We start from the raw sequence: 17404 nt of genomic DNA on the forward strand, positions 1-17404 counted from the left end.
TGCATACTTGTAACTTCAAAAGAAGCAATAAAATTACGAATACCTATACGGTATACCAGTACCAAAAAATATTGTACATCAACTATATTTCAATTTCAACATAAAAAACATGCAGACCCCTCTGAGGAAGGCCCTGAGAACTGAGTCCTGGTAGAGACAACTCATATTTATCTTCTTAAATTGGACAGTGCCATCTGTACTTGTAGAAAATAAGCTTAAACAGACTTCTTCAATGGGAACGAAATAACACAGAGGTTGAGGATATGTGTCTTGGACGCTTGGAGGATGGACAAGAATATAAATATCACTGTCCTGGAAATACCTCAAGTGTCCTGTGATTTCTTATTTACAGCGAAGACTTAATGTCCAGGTCCACTGCAGCTTGTCTAAAAGTAAATAGCTTTATAAGATCCACAGAAAACCACGAAAAAAGCTCAGCTGCCATCCAGGATATGGGAAGATGGCATCTATGTAAGCACATGGTGTGACTGACCACTGTTTGATCATTATGTATTCTGCCAAGAGACGTATCCTATAAAAAGTGCAACCAATTCACAACCTCTCCAACAGCTGGGACGCCCTCAGCTTCTCTAGAAGAAGGGCCACGAGAATCCCAAGATGAAGGCTGTGTTCCTGACTCTCCTCTGTGGTCTGGTTGGTGCTGCCCAGGAAACTCCAGCTGAGATAGACCCCTCAAAGGTACGCAGAATGAGGTGATCTCCTAGAAGGTCTTGCTTGTTTGAGTGTGTGTGTGTGTGTGTGTGTGTGTGTGTGTGTGTGTATGTCTGGGTGCATGTGTGTGTGTGTGCTTGTTTTTGTGTACATGTAAGAGATTAGCTCATTTATATGCAGGGTCAGATTGTATACATACCGGGGTCCATGTAACTACCTGAGAAAAATGCAACCGTTTGTCTATCCGCTCTTTTATTTTTTCTTCATCTTATTAGTCTATAGGCTAAAAAAAAAAAAAAAAGGAAACAATTTATCATGCTATCATTCAGAGAGTCATGACCAATCATGACATGTTTTATTTCAAAAAAACCCCTGAATTCTACACTTTCTGCCTGAACAGGAATCATGAATTCATGTCATGTTATTCAACAAGGTAAGGGGTAGAACTCTGCTTAATAAGGCTGAATTTACTTCTCTTCTGTGTGAAAGGCAGAAGCAAAGGTGGTGCTGTGTACTGGTGAGTAACCAAAAGAGATATTGACTGACGCTTATGGAGACCTTCCTTCTTAGATTCCAGGAGAGTGGCGTACCATTTACGCAGCTGCAGATAACAAGGACAAGATTGTGGAAGGGGGCCCACTGAGGAATTACTATCGTCGGATTGAATGCATCGATGACTGTGAATCTCTCTCCATTACATTTTATCTCAAGTAAGCACAGTCCTCCTTAATGGAAAGCAAGGAGACTGCTGACTTTGGAGACAGGGTCTGGGCTCCAATGTGCAGTGAAAGGTGGGAGTCATGGCTGTGAAGCTGAGGGTGTGAACTCTATTCAAAGGTGTCCTCAAGCACTGGGAAATGGATGGTGAGAAGGAATGTCTTGTCTGTTGGTTTTTCAGGGACGATGGCGCATGTCTGTTGCTCACAGAAGTGGCAAAGAGAAAAGAAGGATATGTGTACGTCATAGAATATAAGTATTCCAGCTTTTCCGATGGGCTGTCTTCCCAAAACCATGCAACATGTTCAGTTGGATAGCCTCGGTTCCATCAAAGAAAACTAGATGTCTGGATGGGTGGACTGCTTCCTCTACTCATTACCAATGCAATCTTGGAAAAGCCATTTAATTTTTCAGGAATCAATTCTGTTCCACAACACCGGCATGAGGTCCAAGGGTGGAATGTGGCCATTGATGATCTCTGAGAAAAAGCCCCAGAACGGTGACTATACATGTTCCCTGGGCATGGTGAAGGGCATAAGATTATGTATATATTACTATTTTAAGATTATAAAGACTCTTTCAAAGTTGTTTTTACCTCTTATTTCATCTACATGATCAAATTTGCTTAAAGTGAAGAAATTTCTTAAGTATTAACTTTCTTTATTAGTAAGTGTAGTAAGTAGAACAAGATTAATTTAAAGCCCCCAAATGAGAGCAGCTAAAATAAGAGCTCTGCAATGCAGAAGACCCAGGTTTTATTCCTGGGTTTGGAAGTACCCTGGAGAAGAAAATGACTACCTACTCTAGTCTTCTTGCCTGGAGAATCCCATGGACAGGGGAGTCTGATGGGTGGCAGGCCGAGGTTCACACATGTCAGACACAACTGAGTGATTTTCGCTTCACTTCAAAACAAGAGCAAAAATTTCAAAGAATCTTTGCATGTATTGAAAGTGAGTTTAGCATAGACTTCTATCTCCACAGTTTGAAATAACAAGAAATATTTCTCAAATATAGTATCAATACATAAGCTGAAAGGAGCACTAACAGATTTCTTTCCCTGTATTTGAAAATAACAGGAAATGATCCTCAAGTATTAATACCAACACTGTAACATTACATTAAGTGATCCAGTGTCCACAGGATTCATTTTCATTGACAACGTATACAACAGAGCACTCTGATCTTGGTCTGATGCAACTATTTTAATTTGAGCTGTGGACATGCAGCCACAGGATCTCATCTGCAATCGTTCAAGAGTATGTATGTCCAACATCAGACAGTAGACTAACGTATACCTCTTTTGTTAGCTCTTATGCTAGGAAATAACTCTGGATATGCAGTAACTCTCATTTTACTAAGATTCATCTAATTTTTTAGAACTGCTTTCTAACCATGATGGTACTTGCAAATTGGGTCACAAAATTCCTGAAAGTGTAACAGTCAGCTCTTGTGAGCGGCTATGAGATGGCTGAGGTTCAACTATAGTTGCAAACAAGCAACTTTGCTATCGTCCACAGAGTGCTCAGTTTCGAAGACTGAAATTCTTGATGATCTTCAGGAGAGGGGGCTGTGGAGAGGGCTTTCCTACTTCACTAGCTCTCTTAAAGATTCTAACAATACACCACTAGAAATGTCTTTGAGACAAAGTTTACCATCAGAGAGAAAACAGACGATAGAGAGCGTGAGAAGAATAATACATGTTCAACTGAAAAGGAAAGAAGTTCATCATACGGAGGTTTGAATTTTTTTTTTTTTTTTCTGTCACAGTCAACGGTACCAATACTTTGGAAGTGATTCATGTGTCAGAAAACATGCTGGTAACTTATGCTGAAAATTATGATGGGGAGAGGATCACAAAAATGACTGAAGGTCTTGGTAAGCACTGGAGCTTATGTAGATGAGCTCCTATGATCAGTACTTTTACACTAAGGAGAGAGGTACAGACACCTTATGATAGGGCTTCAGGTGGCTCAGCTGGGAAAGAACCCACATCCAATGTGGGAGAGCTGGGTTTGATCCCTGGGTAGGGAAGATTCCATGGAGGAGGGCATAGCAACCCACTCCAGTATTCTCGCCTGGAAAACCCCATGGGCAGAGGAGCCTGGCGGGCTAGAGTCCATGGGGTAACAAACAGCTTGCAGGATATGACCCAGAACAGTATCTGTTGTCCTTGGAGGGGAGCTACAGGTGCTTGTCTTTGCTTCATGACTACATTATTCTTCCTTGGTCTCTTTTGACCATTTCCCTTTGCTTTCCCGCATTCTCATTTCTCTGATTAAACTTATCCTTTGACTTAAATATTTCACAGACAAAAGGCAGGCCAAAAAACAGGGTGGGTGGGGCAAGGAACACAAGGTTCTGTTCCATCTCACTAGGACCAGTGTGGTTTCAAAACTTCCCCATTCCCGTGCCCATTCATTTCACAAGGGTTCATGAAAACAGCAGGGATGGACTTCTAGAATGTCAACAATGTGGACAGGAAGAGATGGAGTTGGGAGGAATTCCGAGTCTCAGACCCGCCATGACCTTCTGTGATGTCCCATGAAAGACTGCATCTCACAGGGGGCTGCCTAAGGTCTCGGCTGAATGATTAGCAGTTCAATGACTAGTACTCTGAACTGGAAGGGGATAACATGTTAACCGTGTGGACTCTACCCCCACGGACACATCTGAAGACCTGTGTGCACTTGGGCACCTCTGTAAATAACTACCTGGAAAGCAGGGTTTAGGTGATGGTGGAGGGCAGTGGTGTTGCTGAGACTTACCTATCACTACAGGTAGGGGCCAGCTGACTCTCTACAACCCATAACGGATTCTAACACACACCTCTTCTGCCCTGTCTGCTATGAAATCCAGCCAAAGGAACCAGTTTCACCCAAGAAGAACTTCAGAAGTATCAGCAGCTGAACAGCGAAAGGGAGGTTCCAAATGAAAATATAGAAAATGTCATCGAAACAGGTAAAGCCCCAGAGGATGACAGGTTTCCAAAATGAAAACACATTACCAGAACATCCCATTCAAATTACCTATTGGCAGAGATATCTTGAATAAGAGCTGTTTTGAAATAATCCTTTGAAATAGAGGCATGTCAATAATCATTTTCCCTCTTATTCATTCTCTTTCACAGACAATTGTCCTCCATAAGAACAGTGAAGAGCGGTTGGGTAAGTAGAATTATGACGCTTACAACATATTTTTTTTTTTCCTCAGTAGCTTAACACTTTGGGGGAGGGGGGTTTTTGCCTCTTTAAGAATGGGGTACATACACAATGGAATATTACTCAGCCAACAAAAAGAATGAAAAATACCATTTGCAGCAACCTGGATGGGGTTAGAGATGATGTTACTAAGTAAAGTAGCTCAGAAAGAGAAAGGCAAATATCATATGCCATCACTTCCACGTGGAATCTAAAATAGCATTCAAATGAACCAATAAAGAATGGAGGCAGACTCAAACACAGATAATATGAGCAGATAGACACTAAAATACACAAAACAAATGACAAAGACCAACTGGAGAGAACAGGGACCTATACTGAGTGTCTTCTAATAACTTTTAAGAAGAAGAATGAAAAAAGGTATACATTTACCTACACATATATGTAAGTGAGGGCTTCCCAGGTGACTCCGAGTTCCAGAATCTGCCTGCCAATGCAGGAGACACAGGAAACATGAATCTATCCCTGCGTCAGGAAGGTCCTTCGAATAGGAAATGGCACCCCCACACCAGTAAAGTTGCCTGGAAATTCCAATGGACGCAGGAATCTGGGAAGCTATAGTGCATACCGTCACGGTAGCAACAACATACCGAGAAAGCAGCAGCAAAAGTATGAATGCGTCACTTTGCTCTGTACCTGAATCTAATGCAACATTGAACATCAACTACATTTCAATAAAAATTAACTTAAAAAAAAGATTGGGATGACCAAACCCTTCACCTTGCCAAGTGTCAAAGGGTTGGGCTTCCTTAGTCTTTGATTGAGAATATCTAAACACTGACATTGGTGTAGAATCCACTGTGAGATGCTTTGAGGACAACGGAGGTGGTGTGAAGGCCTGAGCTGGGAGTGATGATGATCGCTGGGGAATCCCACTGTGAATGAATGGGCTCGCAGCCACAACACATGTGTGATGATTAATGATATCACAGAAGATGTACGCGGCACAGGGCACACAGCATATAATCTCCTGCATCTCAAAGAGCTGTGAACATGTAACTTAGTGTCTCTGGATATCAGACCTCATACCAGACTGCTCACAGCTAGTTTCACCACATGGTAATTTCATGGAACCCCCAGGGGTACACACACAGACCAACTTCTGTGAAATGAGTCTTGTAGGAAAATTTCCCCACTGCTTCCATCAGCAACTGCTTCTATCATGTTTCAGACAATATCATATTCGTGCTAATCAGGTCAACAATGTTTTACTTTTTTTCATGTTAAAAGAGAAAAATGAAGCAAGAATAGAGCAGCATCAAAGCACTAAGGTCTTCCAATCATCCATATGAAGACGGTAGACCTTTTCCTCAAAATCATCATTTATTCTCTCCCAGGAAATCATGACCCTGAACCCACGGCTGTCCAACTATGAATGTCCTCTGTTCTTGCTAATGTTACTGGATTCCTGAACTGATCAATAAATTGATTAAAGCACATATGTGTAGTGAACAAAGTTTCTATATTTGCAAAGACTCTACACATGTAAATTCAACTGTGTGGAAAATCGAGTGTACAAAGAAGGTGGAAATAACTCTGTTTAGGATGCATGGTGTGAATTCTGCAAGTGTTTCTGTGAGATGAGAGAAAAAGCCACAGAAGGTAGTTTTATATGCTGAAATGAGGTTCTGATCAGTTGTCACATGAGAAATGGGATTGGTTTTCAGGTACCTTATTCTGAGCTGTCCTAAGTGGAACCTGAAAACAACTCAACGATGGTGTCAAGCAGTGTTCATCTGCTGTGGGGTTGCAGGAGGTGGTAGAGATGTTTCAGAATGAAGTCTTACATGGCTTCCAGGGGGCACAGTGGTAAAAAAAATACACCTACTGTTTCAGGGGATGGAAGAGATGTAGGTTTGATCCCTGGGTCAAGAAGATACCCTGGAGAAGGTAATGGAACCCCACTCCAGTATTCTTGCCTGGAGAATCCATGAACAGAGGAGTCTGGCAGGCTACAGTCCAAGGAGCCGTTAGAGTCAGGCATGATTTATGAACTGAGCGCGCGGGCGCGCACACACACACACACACACACACACACACACACACACACACCAAAAGTGAACAGTGTTTACTAAAGAAAGGGCAGCGATGGTGTTTACAAAGCACAGGGTCTGTGATGTCCGACTAGAGGGGGGCTACTCTCCTTCTCAAACCCCAGAAGCAGAGACTTTGATGCTGACGCAATGCAGGTGCAGAGTTACCTAAAGCTCTGCATAGAAGGTGCTTGCTCGTCAGATATTTCTCAAAGTAATAGTCATTGACTGGTGCCAACCAATGGGCCAAAGAAGCATCATGGGTGTCCCGTAGGTCATGCCACTTGACCAGACAAGGCACCAGGAAAAATGTGTCAGGGAGGTGAAAAAGATGAGGCCATCCTAGACCACTCTGGAGATCTCTGGTGGATTCATGAGGAGGTGGAAGGCTGGGTGCACCTGAACGGCTGTGAAGTGAGAGGCAAGACAGAATAGGGCACTGGGCCTGGACCCTGCCAGGGCTCAATGTAAGCTGCGTGCACTCTGAATGCATGTTACAAGCACACACTGATGTCCAAGGTCAAGATACTGGTGTCCGTTGACTCGGGTTGTTGATGGAAAACAGAACAATGGCGGTTGACGAATAAGCTATACTCCCTACATGGATCACTGCCTTTTGTGCTGAAGGGGCTGGCATGACTCAGCGAAGCTACGGGCCATTTCGTGTAGGGCCACCCAAGACAGAACGGGTCACTGTGAACAGTTCTGACAGAAGGCGACCCACTGGAGGGGGGCAGTGGCCAACCACTGCAGTATTCTTGCTGTGGGAACCCCATGAGCTGTACAAAGTGCCAAACAGACATGACACTGAAAGATGAGCCCCCCACCTCCAGGTTGGAAGGTGTCCAATATTGCTCCTGGCGTGGTGTGGAGGACAGCTACTAATAGCCCCAGGAAGAATGAAGCTATGCTCACTTAGGTCTGATCCAAGGAAGCGACCTTAAACAAGAATTAAAACGAAGAAAGGACAAACGGAGCAGAGGGCCTTCCCCAGGGGTCCAGTGGTTCAGATTCCACCTGCCAACGCAGGGGACACACACTGAATCCATATCCTGGAAGATCCCACGTGTGTATGATAGCAAAGGCCACACACTACACAAACTCCGCTCGTGCTCCAGAGCCTGAACAAGAGAACCATCACAACGACAAGCCCTCCCTCCATCACGAGCGAAAGGCAGAACACAGCAAGCAAGAGCCAGTGTGCGTTGTAAAATTTAAAACGAAAACAAACCCTTAGCAAAAGCTATAAGAAGTATGGCCACTGAGATACCCCACTAAAATACTTTTAAAAAATTCTCAGGGAAACAGTTGACGTGTGAATAATGAAAACATTAGGAACCAGGCAGGAAATAGGAACCGTTAAAAAAAATTTTACCTGAAAAATTATTTTCAAGGATCTCTATCCAGTTGACAATATATCACATCCTGGGGAAGAGGGATCCTCTCTCACAAGTGTATAAACTTTAATCAGTGTGGATATACCAACTCTTAGAAGTTTGCAGGAAGATCAGGAGTAGGAAGCTAGAGTCAAAGAAAAACCATCATTGGTGATTTACATAAGACATAAGTTGACTAACACATCTGTTACTCATTTTACCCCGTGTGTGTATGTGTGTGTGTGTGTGTGATAAAAACACTTAAAAGTTTTGCTCTAAGCCACTGACAGGTATATGTGCAATCCTATTTGTCATAGTCACCATTCAGTTCATTACATATTTCTTTAAATCACAGGAGCTCTTTAGCTAGTTATAAATAAACAGGAAAAAATATAACAAAAGAAAAAAAAAAAAAAAACACCTGAAGTAGAACTTAAGTCAATTAAACCCTTATGTGTGAAACTGAGTATTTGCTTATGCTGAGAACTCTGAAGCCACCATTTATTCAAGGATTATTTCTTTTGGCTCCAAAATGTAGCAAAACTAATGTCTTGCTCTTTCAGACACGCTTTGTGAAAATCAACAGAAACATGTACTGCTCTAATGATCCGTAAATGGATGACAATTCTATTTTCACAAGATGGGAACCGTGAATGCTTTGCTTTTGACACAAACTTGTTGAAGGCCACTCGTGTGATCCTCACGTTCTAACTGTCTTTTTAACACTGCCCCAAAAAGAGAACCAAGAATGGAGAAACACAAACCAGGACACAACCAAATATGCTCGTGGGGAAAGGACAGGAATATAGAGACAAATAGATTTTGGATACAGTTACAAAGGAAATTCAGAAGAGAACAATAATCTTATAAGGAAAACTGTGGGAGAAATTGAGAATTCATGTGACCAAAAAAAAAATAATAATAACTTCAACTCTTTCATTGCTCCACGTTTTACAACTAACACAGAGAGATTCATAGACGTGTATGTAAGACCCAAAGCAAGAAAGACTCTAGAGTTAAAACACAGGTGGACACAGTGATCAAAGATTAGGCGGTTACTGATTAAAATATACACCAAACAGGATCCCACACTGGGAACAGAATGTTAATAACCAAGCCTCAATCAAAATATTTACATCTTTGAGGGACAACCTTAAGGAAACACAAGTGAAGCCAGTGACAGGGGGAAAATATTCGCACATCTCCATCTGAAAAGAGACTCATATCCAGAAAAGGTAAAAACCTACAGACTTCATGAAAAACAAATAATTCACACAGTAGTGAACAAACCGACTTGCAGAGATGCCTGACAAAGGGAATAAACAGATGGCAACCACCCCACTTTACTCACCGAGGAAATGGAAAATACTCCTGAAACTGTATGCACGAACACACTCGTTACAGTCTCTGACATGAAAACAGCTGACCATACTGAGTCCTGGCAAGGATGGAGCAGCAGAAATTCTCATCTCCTGTTGGTAGGGATCGAAAATCAGAGCCACAGAGATCCAGCAGCTCAACCCCTAAGTCTCTACCCAGGAGTTAAGATGGCTCACTTCCTTACGAAATCGTGCCTATAAATGTGTATCCATCAACACCGGAATGGATAAAAGTGGGACATATCCTGATGGCACTATGCAGGGGCAGTGGGGAAGGAGTCTAGAAAAATACATAGATGTTTATTCAAATGAATATGCTGAGGGAAAGAAGTCAGTAACACGCAGACAAGGAGTGGAATAAGAGGTCAGTTCAGTTCAGTTCAGTTGCTCAGTCGTGCCCAACTCTTAATAACATACAAAGATTATTTGACAAATAAAGATTGGAAAACATAGGGAATAACAAAGGCAATATTTTATAAGTCTAAAGGTAGAAATGAAATTATAAATACCTATGTGCTACACTTGTAGCAAAAAAATATTGTACATCATCTGTAGTGCAATTTTAATATTAAAAATATATATATTGACCCCTCTGACGAATTCCCTGGTAACTGATTCCTGGTAGAGATACCTCCTATTTATCTTCTTAAACCAAAGGTGCCAACATTCGTTTTAGAAAATAAGCTTAAACAGACCTCTTCAATGTGAAAGAAATAACACAGGAGTTGTATAAGAAGGACAGAATGCCAAACTGCTCCGCTGCCAACCAGGATGTCAGAAGATTATGCTTAGGTCACCGTGATGGTGCGATTAGCCACTGTTTGACCAATATGTATTCTGCCAAGGGATGTATCCTATAAAAAGCGGGACCAGTGTACATACTCTCCAGTAACCGGGGAGCCCTCAGATTCTGTAGAAGAAGGACGTCGAGAGTCACAAGATGAAGGTTCTGTTGCTGAGTCTCGTCCTTGTCCTGGTTTGTGCCGCCCAGGAAACTCCAGCTGAGATAGACCCCTCAAAGGTACCCAGCATGAGCTGATCTGCTAGGAGGTCTTGCTTGCTTGATCGAGTGTGTGTGTGTGTGTGTGTGCATGTGTGTGTGAGAGGCTGTGTGTGCATCTGACAGAGATGATTCTGTGTACATGTATGACCAGATTGTGTACCTTCTGTGGTCGACATATCTACATGAACGTAATATTGCCCTCTGTTTATCTGTTCTTGGTTATTTTCCATTTATCTTATTCATCTGTAGGCAAAAGAAACAAACAAAAAGCCTAACAAGCTAACGTTCAGAAAGATATGGACTGTCACGGCCTTTACAGGCGTGCTTTTAGCTATTTCAAAACACTCTGCATTGTCTGCAAAACTTTCTGAATTCTACGCTTTGTGCTCCAATAGGAAAGATGATTTCCTGTCGTGTCGTTCTGCAAGGTAGAGGGAGGGACTCCTCTTTGCTTTAATAAGATTCAATTTGCTTCTCTTCTGTGGTAAACGCAGAAGCATAGTGGTGCGGTGTATTGGTAAGTAAGCAGAAAAGAGATTGACTGCTGTTTATGAGGAACTTCCTTCTTAGGTTACAGGTGAGTGGCGCACGATTTATTCGGCCGCGGATAACGAGGAGAAGATTGTGGAAGGGGGCCCGCTGAGGTGTTACAATCGCAAGATCGAATGTACTGATGACTGCGAACACCTCTCCATTTCATTTTACGTCAAGTAAGCACAGTCCTCCTCAGCTGAAAGCCAGCAGTCTGTTGACTTCTGACATGGGGTCCAGGCTCCAATGTGCAGCGAGAGATGTGAGGCATGGCTGTGAAGTTGGGTGTGCGAACTCTATTCCCAGAAGGGTGTCCTCCTCAAGCCCTGGAGAGTGAACGGGTGGGAAGGAATTGTCTTGTCTGCTGTGTTTTTCAGATTTGACGGGAGATGCCAGTTTTTCTCAGGAGTGCTAAAGAGACAAGAAGGAGGTGTTTACTTCATAGAATGTGAGTATTCCAGCTCCTCGGACAGGTGGTCTTCCCCAAAGCATGGAGCATGTTCAGATGGATAGTCTGTGTTTCACCCAAAACAACTAGATGTCTCGACGGGTGGACTATTTCCTGTACTTGTTACCAGTGCAACCTTGGAAAAGCCATTTAACTTTTCAGCAATGAATTCCGTCCCACAACACCAGGATGAGGTCCGAGGTTGGAATGTGGCCACTGATGGTCTCTGAGAAAAAGCCCCAGAACATGGACTCCTCATGTTCCTTGGGCATGGAGAAGTGTGATCACCTACTTAGGATAATGATGACTCTTTTACAATTTTTTCTTTTACTTGACCTACATGATTAAATTTGTTTGGACTAAAGAAATTCTTTAAATATTCAAAGTTTTTCATTAATAGGTTTAGTAAGTAGAACATGATTAACTTAAAGTCCAAAAATGGAAACAGTTAAAATAACAGCCAAAATTTCAACCTCATTTTTTATATAATTTGAAAGGGACTTTAGCATAGACTTCTATCTCTATACCTTAAAATAAGGAGAAATAATTCTCAAATATGAATATTAATACATAATTTAAAAGGGGGATTAACATAGATTTCTACCTATAATTAAAATAAGAGGACATAAATCTCAAATATTAATATCAGTACTGTAATAGTCTACTCAGTGATCAAATGTCTGTATGTTTCATTTTTATGGGGAAAAAAATGTACAACAGAGCACTCTAATCGTGGTCTTATGCATTTATTTTAATTTCAACTGTGGACACAGAGCCGCAGGATCTAATCTGCAAGCATTTCACATTATATATGCCCAACATTTTGCGATAGACTAATCTGTACCTCTTTTATCTCCTCTTGTCCTAGGAAATAACTCTGGATGATGGACTGACATTTATTTTAATATCATTCATTTAAATTTTTGAATTCCTCTCAAACCATGATTGTACTTGCAAACTGGGTTACCAAATTCTTGAAAATTTAACAGTCAGCTCTTGTGAGGTCCTATGACATAGCTGAGGTTCAACACCTCCTAGAGTCACAATAGACAACTTTTTTTCATTCAAAGACTGCTCAGTCTAGAAGACTGGAAGTCTTCATCTTCAGGAGAAGAGGGGGTGGGGTGGAGAAAGCTTTCCTAGTTCACTAGCTATCTTAACTACTTCTAACAACGCATCACTAGAAATCTCAGTGAGATACAGTTCACCATCCAAGGCAAGACTCACGATAGCATGTGAAGAATAAGTCAGGCTCAAATGAAAAGAAAAGAAGTTAATCATATTGAGGTTTGATGTTTGTTTGTTTTTTTTCCTCTGCCACAGTCGAAGGTGCAAATTATTTGCAAATCATTCACGTATCAGACAACATCCTGGTACTTTATTTTGAAAATGATGATGGACAGAAGATCACAAAATTAACTGAAGGTTGCGGTATGTACTATAGCTTCCCCAATACAAACTAGATGTGTTCACATGATCAGTATTTTTACAGAAAGGAGAGAGGTACACACATAACTTATATTAGGGCTTGACCTGTGGCTCAGATGTGAAAGAAATCACCTGCAGTGTGGGAGACCTGGGTTTGATCCCTGGGTTGGGAAGATCCCCTGGAGGAGGGAATAGCAATGCACTCCAGTATTCTTGCCTGAAGAATCCCACGGACAGAGGAGCCTGGTGGTCTATACTCCATGGGGTCACAAAGAGTCAGACATGACTGAGCGACTGAGCACAGCACCTTATATGAAGCGCATTTGAACAGATGTGTGTTCACACGGCGAATTCAGACTTCATGTGATGTGAGTCGGGGATACAGAAAGTCTGTCTGCTAGAAAACTGTGGAAAAGTATCCACTGGGGGATTCTATCAGATGGCTCTTTTAAAAATGAGATATAGTTATCCCAGAGATCCAAGGAAACATTTCAGGATGCTCCATGAGTTTCTTGTCAAGTATCATACAGAGTTGCTGGGTCCTGACGCCAAAGTGAACCAAGGTGTAAACCTGAGTTTAGAAACTCACAGGTCCCCGGCCATGACTGCATTCATCTCCATGACAAATGCTTTCTCCTTTGTCACAGTCATGAAAGTACTGCCTGAACCTGAACCCAATGCTCTGCAGATACCACCGGACCACACTGAAGACTGCAGAGGCAGCGTGGTCTGGAATGGTAGTCATTCTGCCATCCGCCCAATCCCCTGGGTTCACTCCCACACCGCTTTATCCCCTCTGATATTATATCCTCATCGGGGATGGGTGGGGGTTGTGTCTGTTCTTTGAGGATGACAAAGTGTGAGTTTTCCTCAGTAGCATGTGTGACGTTGTCACCAAATGTGGGATCTTGCTGCCTGCCTTTCAAAAGGCAACCAAGAGCCCAGCTTCTTAGAAAGAAAAGTCTGCTCTCATTCAGATGCAGACACCTACAGGGAGAGTGGACTTCTGTCCAAAGGCTGACTGCCCCAGCCCACAACTGGCAAACAGAGGGAAAAGTGCTCTTATAGACAGAGGGAGAGGGCTCCTTGCAAAAACAGAGGTCAGCTCCAACAGTCATTTTGAAATCGATCATCAGTGGTCCGAACAGCATCATCGTGACTGTTTTAGGCACAGTGAATCGACAGTTCCCAACTCCTTGAAACCAATTCTCTGAACTGTGGCAGCTTATGTTGCAGCTACAATCTAGTCATCCTGTAGTTAACTTGTCCATCAGGGTGGGGTTTCAGCGTCTATAAGACAGCGCATAGGATATGACCCAGAACAGTATCTATTGCTCTTGGGGAGGAACTACAGATCCTTGTCTATGCTTCATGACTACATTATTATTATTTCATCTCCTCTGACAGTTTTCCTTTGCTATATGACATTCGCAATCCTCTGATAAACTTACACTTTGACTAAAATCGTTCACAGACAAAAAGCAGGCAGAAAATATCAGCTATGGGGCATTGAACATAAGGTGATCCACCATCTCAGTGGGGTCAGTGTGCTTTTGAAAATTCCAAATCATCCCCCCGCCCATTCATTCCATGCTGCTGCTGCTAAGTTGCGTCAGTCATGTCCGACTCTGTGCAACCCCATGGACGGCAGCCCACCAGGCTCCTCTGTCCCTGGGATTCTCCAGGCAAGAAGACTGGAGTGAGTTGCCGTTTCCTTCTCCATTTCATGAGGGTTCGTGAAAACCCCAGGGATGGAATTCTAGGATGTAGACAAAGTGGACAGGAAGCATTAGAGTCTGAGAGTTGAGTCTCAGACTTACCACGACCTTCTCCACTGTACCATGAAAAGCTGCATCTCCCTGGGGCATGCTTAAGCTCACAGCTGAATGACCTGTAGCTCACTCAGTAGTGGTAAGAACTGGAACGTGGTAACATGGTAACTATGTGGACTCTACCCCCATGGACTCCCGTGAAGACCTGTGTGCACACACAGGCACGTCTGTAGAAAAATACCTGGGTTTAGGTGATGGTGGAGGCCAGCGGTGTTGGTGAGACTTACTGATCACTACAGGTAGGAGCCAGGTGACTCTCTACAACCCAAAACAGATTCTAATACACACCTCTTCTGCCCTGTCTGCTATGAAATCCAGCCAAAGGAACCAGTTTCACTCAAGAAGAATTTCAGAAGTATCAGCAGCTGAACACTGAGAGAGGGATTCCAAATGAAAATATAGAACATGTCATCGAAACAGGTAAAGCCCCAGAGGATGACAGGTTTCCAAAATGAAAACACGTCACTAGGACATCCAATTCAAAATTCCCATTGACACAGATATCTTTGTACAAAGCTGTTATGAAATAATCCTTGGAAACAGAGGCATATCAATGGTCATTATTCCCCTTATTCATTCTCTTTCACAGACGACTGTCCTCCATAAGAACAGAGAACATCAGCTGGGTGAGTAGAGACGTAACACTTCCGACACTGAGGTTTTTCTCCGTCGGTTCGCTCTTTGGGGGAGGTGCAAGTTTTCACTGTTTTAAGAATGGGATACATACACAATGGAATATTACTCAGCCGTGAAAAAGAATGAAACGATGCCATTTGCAGCCACATGGATGGGCCCAGAGATGATCTTACTAAGTGAACTAAGTCAGACAGAGAAAGGCAAACATCATATGCCATCACTTCCACATGGAATCGTAAAAATATGATGCCAATGAACCATTCATAAAACAGAGACAGACTCTCAAACACAGACAAAATTAATGGTCACCAAAGGGGAAGCAGGCAAGGGGTAAATTAGGAGTTTAAGATGAGCAGATACACAGTAAAACTTTTAAAATAAATGACAAAGGCATAGTGGATAACACAGAGAACTATACGCAATGTCTTGTAATAACGTTCAAAAGAAGAATCTAAAAGGTATACATTCACCTGCTGCTGCTAAGTCGCTTCAGTCGAGTCCGACTCTGTGTGACCCCATAGACGACAGCCCACCAGGATCCCCCGTCCCTGGGATGCTCCAGGCAAGAACACGGGACTGGGTTGCCATTTCCTTCTCCAATGCATGAGAGTGAAAAGTGAAAGTGAAGTCGCTCAGTCCTGTCCGATTCTTAGCGACCCCATGGACTGCAGCCCACCAGGTTCCTCCGTCCATGGGATTTTCCAGGCAAGAGTACTGGAGTGGGGTGCCACTGCCTTCTTCGAAATACATTTACCTACATATATGTATAACTGAGGCTTTGGAGGTGACTCAGTGGTCAAGAATCTGCCTGCCAGTGAGGAGACACAGGAGACGTGGCTTCTGTCCATGAGTTAGAAAGATCCCTTGCAGTAGAAAATGGTAACCCACTCCAGTATTCTTGCCTGGAAAATCCAATGGACAGAGGACTCTGGCAAGCTTTAGGCCATAGGATGCAAACAGTGGGACATGACTTAGCAACTAAACCACCACAAATGTACAGACAAATCACTTGCTGTACAGCTGAAAGTAACGCAACGCTGCAAATCTAGGATGTTTCAATAAAAACTGATTTACAGAAAGAATAGGAGAAGAAAACAGTCCACCTTGCTGGACAGCAAAGCCTCGGGCTTCCGTAAGTGGTTGGATTTAAATGTCCAAACACAACACTGGTGTAGACTCCACGGTGAGATGCTCTGAGGACAGAGGAGGAGGCGGTGTGAAGCCCCGAGCTGTGAGATGTGATGACCCCCCCGGTGAATCCCACTGGGAATGAAGGACCTTGCAGCCGCAACACATCTGTGATGATAAAGGAGACTGCAATCGACGTAAGCCGCACAGGTGACACAGGATATCATCTCCTACATCTCAGGCCTCTGAATATGTAACCTAGCGACTCTCAGCAGATGAGCTGATGCAGGACTGCTTATCGCTAGTTTCACCAGGTGGTAACGCTATGCAAGCCCACAGGGACACACACAGGGACTTCTGTGAAAAGGGTCTTGTAGGAATAATCCCTCACGGCCCCACTCACAGAAGGACTTCTGTGAAAGGTGAAGGGAAAAAATTCTCCCCTGGGTCCACCATCCACTGCTTCTCTCTTCTCCTTTCTGCTATCACCAACATCATGTTAATCCTAATCAGCTCAGCAAGTGCTACTTTTTTTTTTTTCGTGTTTCAAGCAGAAAACAAAGTCAAGAATACGAGCAGCATCATAGCACTAATCATCTGTATCAGGATAATAGACCTTTTCCTTGAAATTGTCATTTCGTCTCTCCCAGGAAGTCACGACCCGCGACTTGCCTACTACGAGTCCCCTGTGCTCTTGTTGATGTTACTGGATTCCTAAAGTGATCAATAAACTGATTAATGCACATAGGTGTCAGTGAGGGCGTGTGCCATACATCTAACGCACAAAGCATGTAAATCCAACCGGGTAGAAATCGAGGGCACAATGAAGCAGGTGATAACCCTGTTTAGGACACGTGGTGTGAATCCTTAAACTGTCTTGGTAAGAAGAGAGAATAAACCACAGACAGTAGTTTTACAGTGCCTCCCCTGGATTGCAATGGGAACAACATGCAATAATAACATAGAGCGTCCACAAGTGAACCTGTTTGACAAAACAGAAATA

The 17404-nt window shown here is 42.9% G+C and overlaps 2 protein-coding genes across 2 annotated transcripts; both read left to right on the plus strand.

The window, feature by feature from the left end:
• Positions 1 to 618: 618 nt before the first annotated feature.
• Positions 619 to 7075, plus strand: LOC138431267 (allergen Bos d 2). Its single transcript, XM_069573391.1, has 6 exons — positions 619 to 699; positions 1243 to 1382; positions 1571 to 1639; positions 3155 to 3264; positions 4246 to 4347; positions 6933 to 7075. Exons 1-6 carry the CDS (start codon positions 619 to 621, stop codon positions 7073 to 7075), a joined length of 645 nt encoding a protein of 214 aa, XP_069429492.1.
• A 3207-nt stretch (positions 7076 to 10282) lies between these two features.
• Positions 10283 to 17119, plus strand: LOC138431269 (allergen Bos d 2-like). Its single transcript, XM_069573392.1, has 6 exons — positions 10283 to 10416; positions 10969 to 11108; positions 11307 to 11377; positions 12701 to 12808; positions 14956 to 15057; positions 17052 to 17119. Exons 1-6 carry the CDS (start codon positions 10336 to 10338, stop codon positions 17117 to 17119), a joined length of 570 nt encoding a protein of 189 aa, XP_069429493.1. The 5' UTR covers positions 10283 to 10335.
• The last annotated feature ends 285 nt before the right edge of the window (positions 17120 to 17404 follow it).

Source organism: Ovis canadensis, chromosome Y, assembly GCF_042477335.2.
Source record: "Ovis canadensis isolate MfBH-ARS-UI-01 breed Bighorn chromosome Y, ARS-UI_OviCan_v2, whole genome shotgun sequence".
Lineage (NCBI taxonomy): Eukaryota > Metazoa > Chordata > Mammalia > Artiodactyla > Bovidae > Ovis > Ovis canadensis.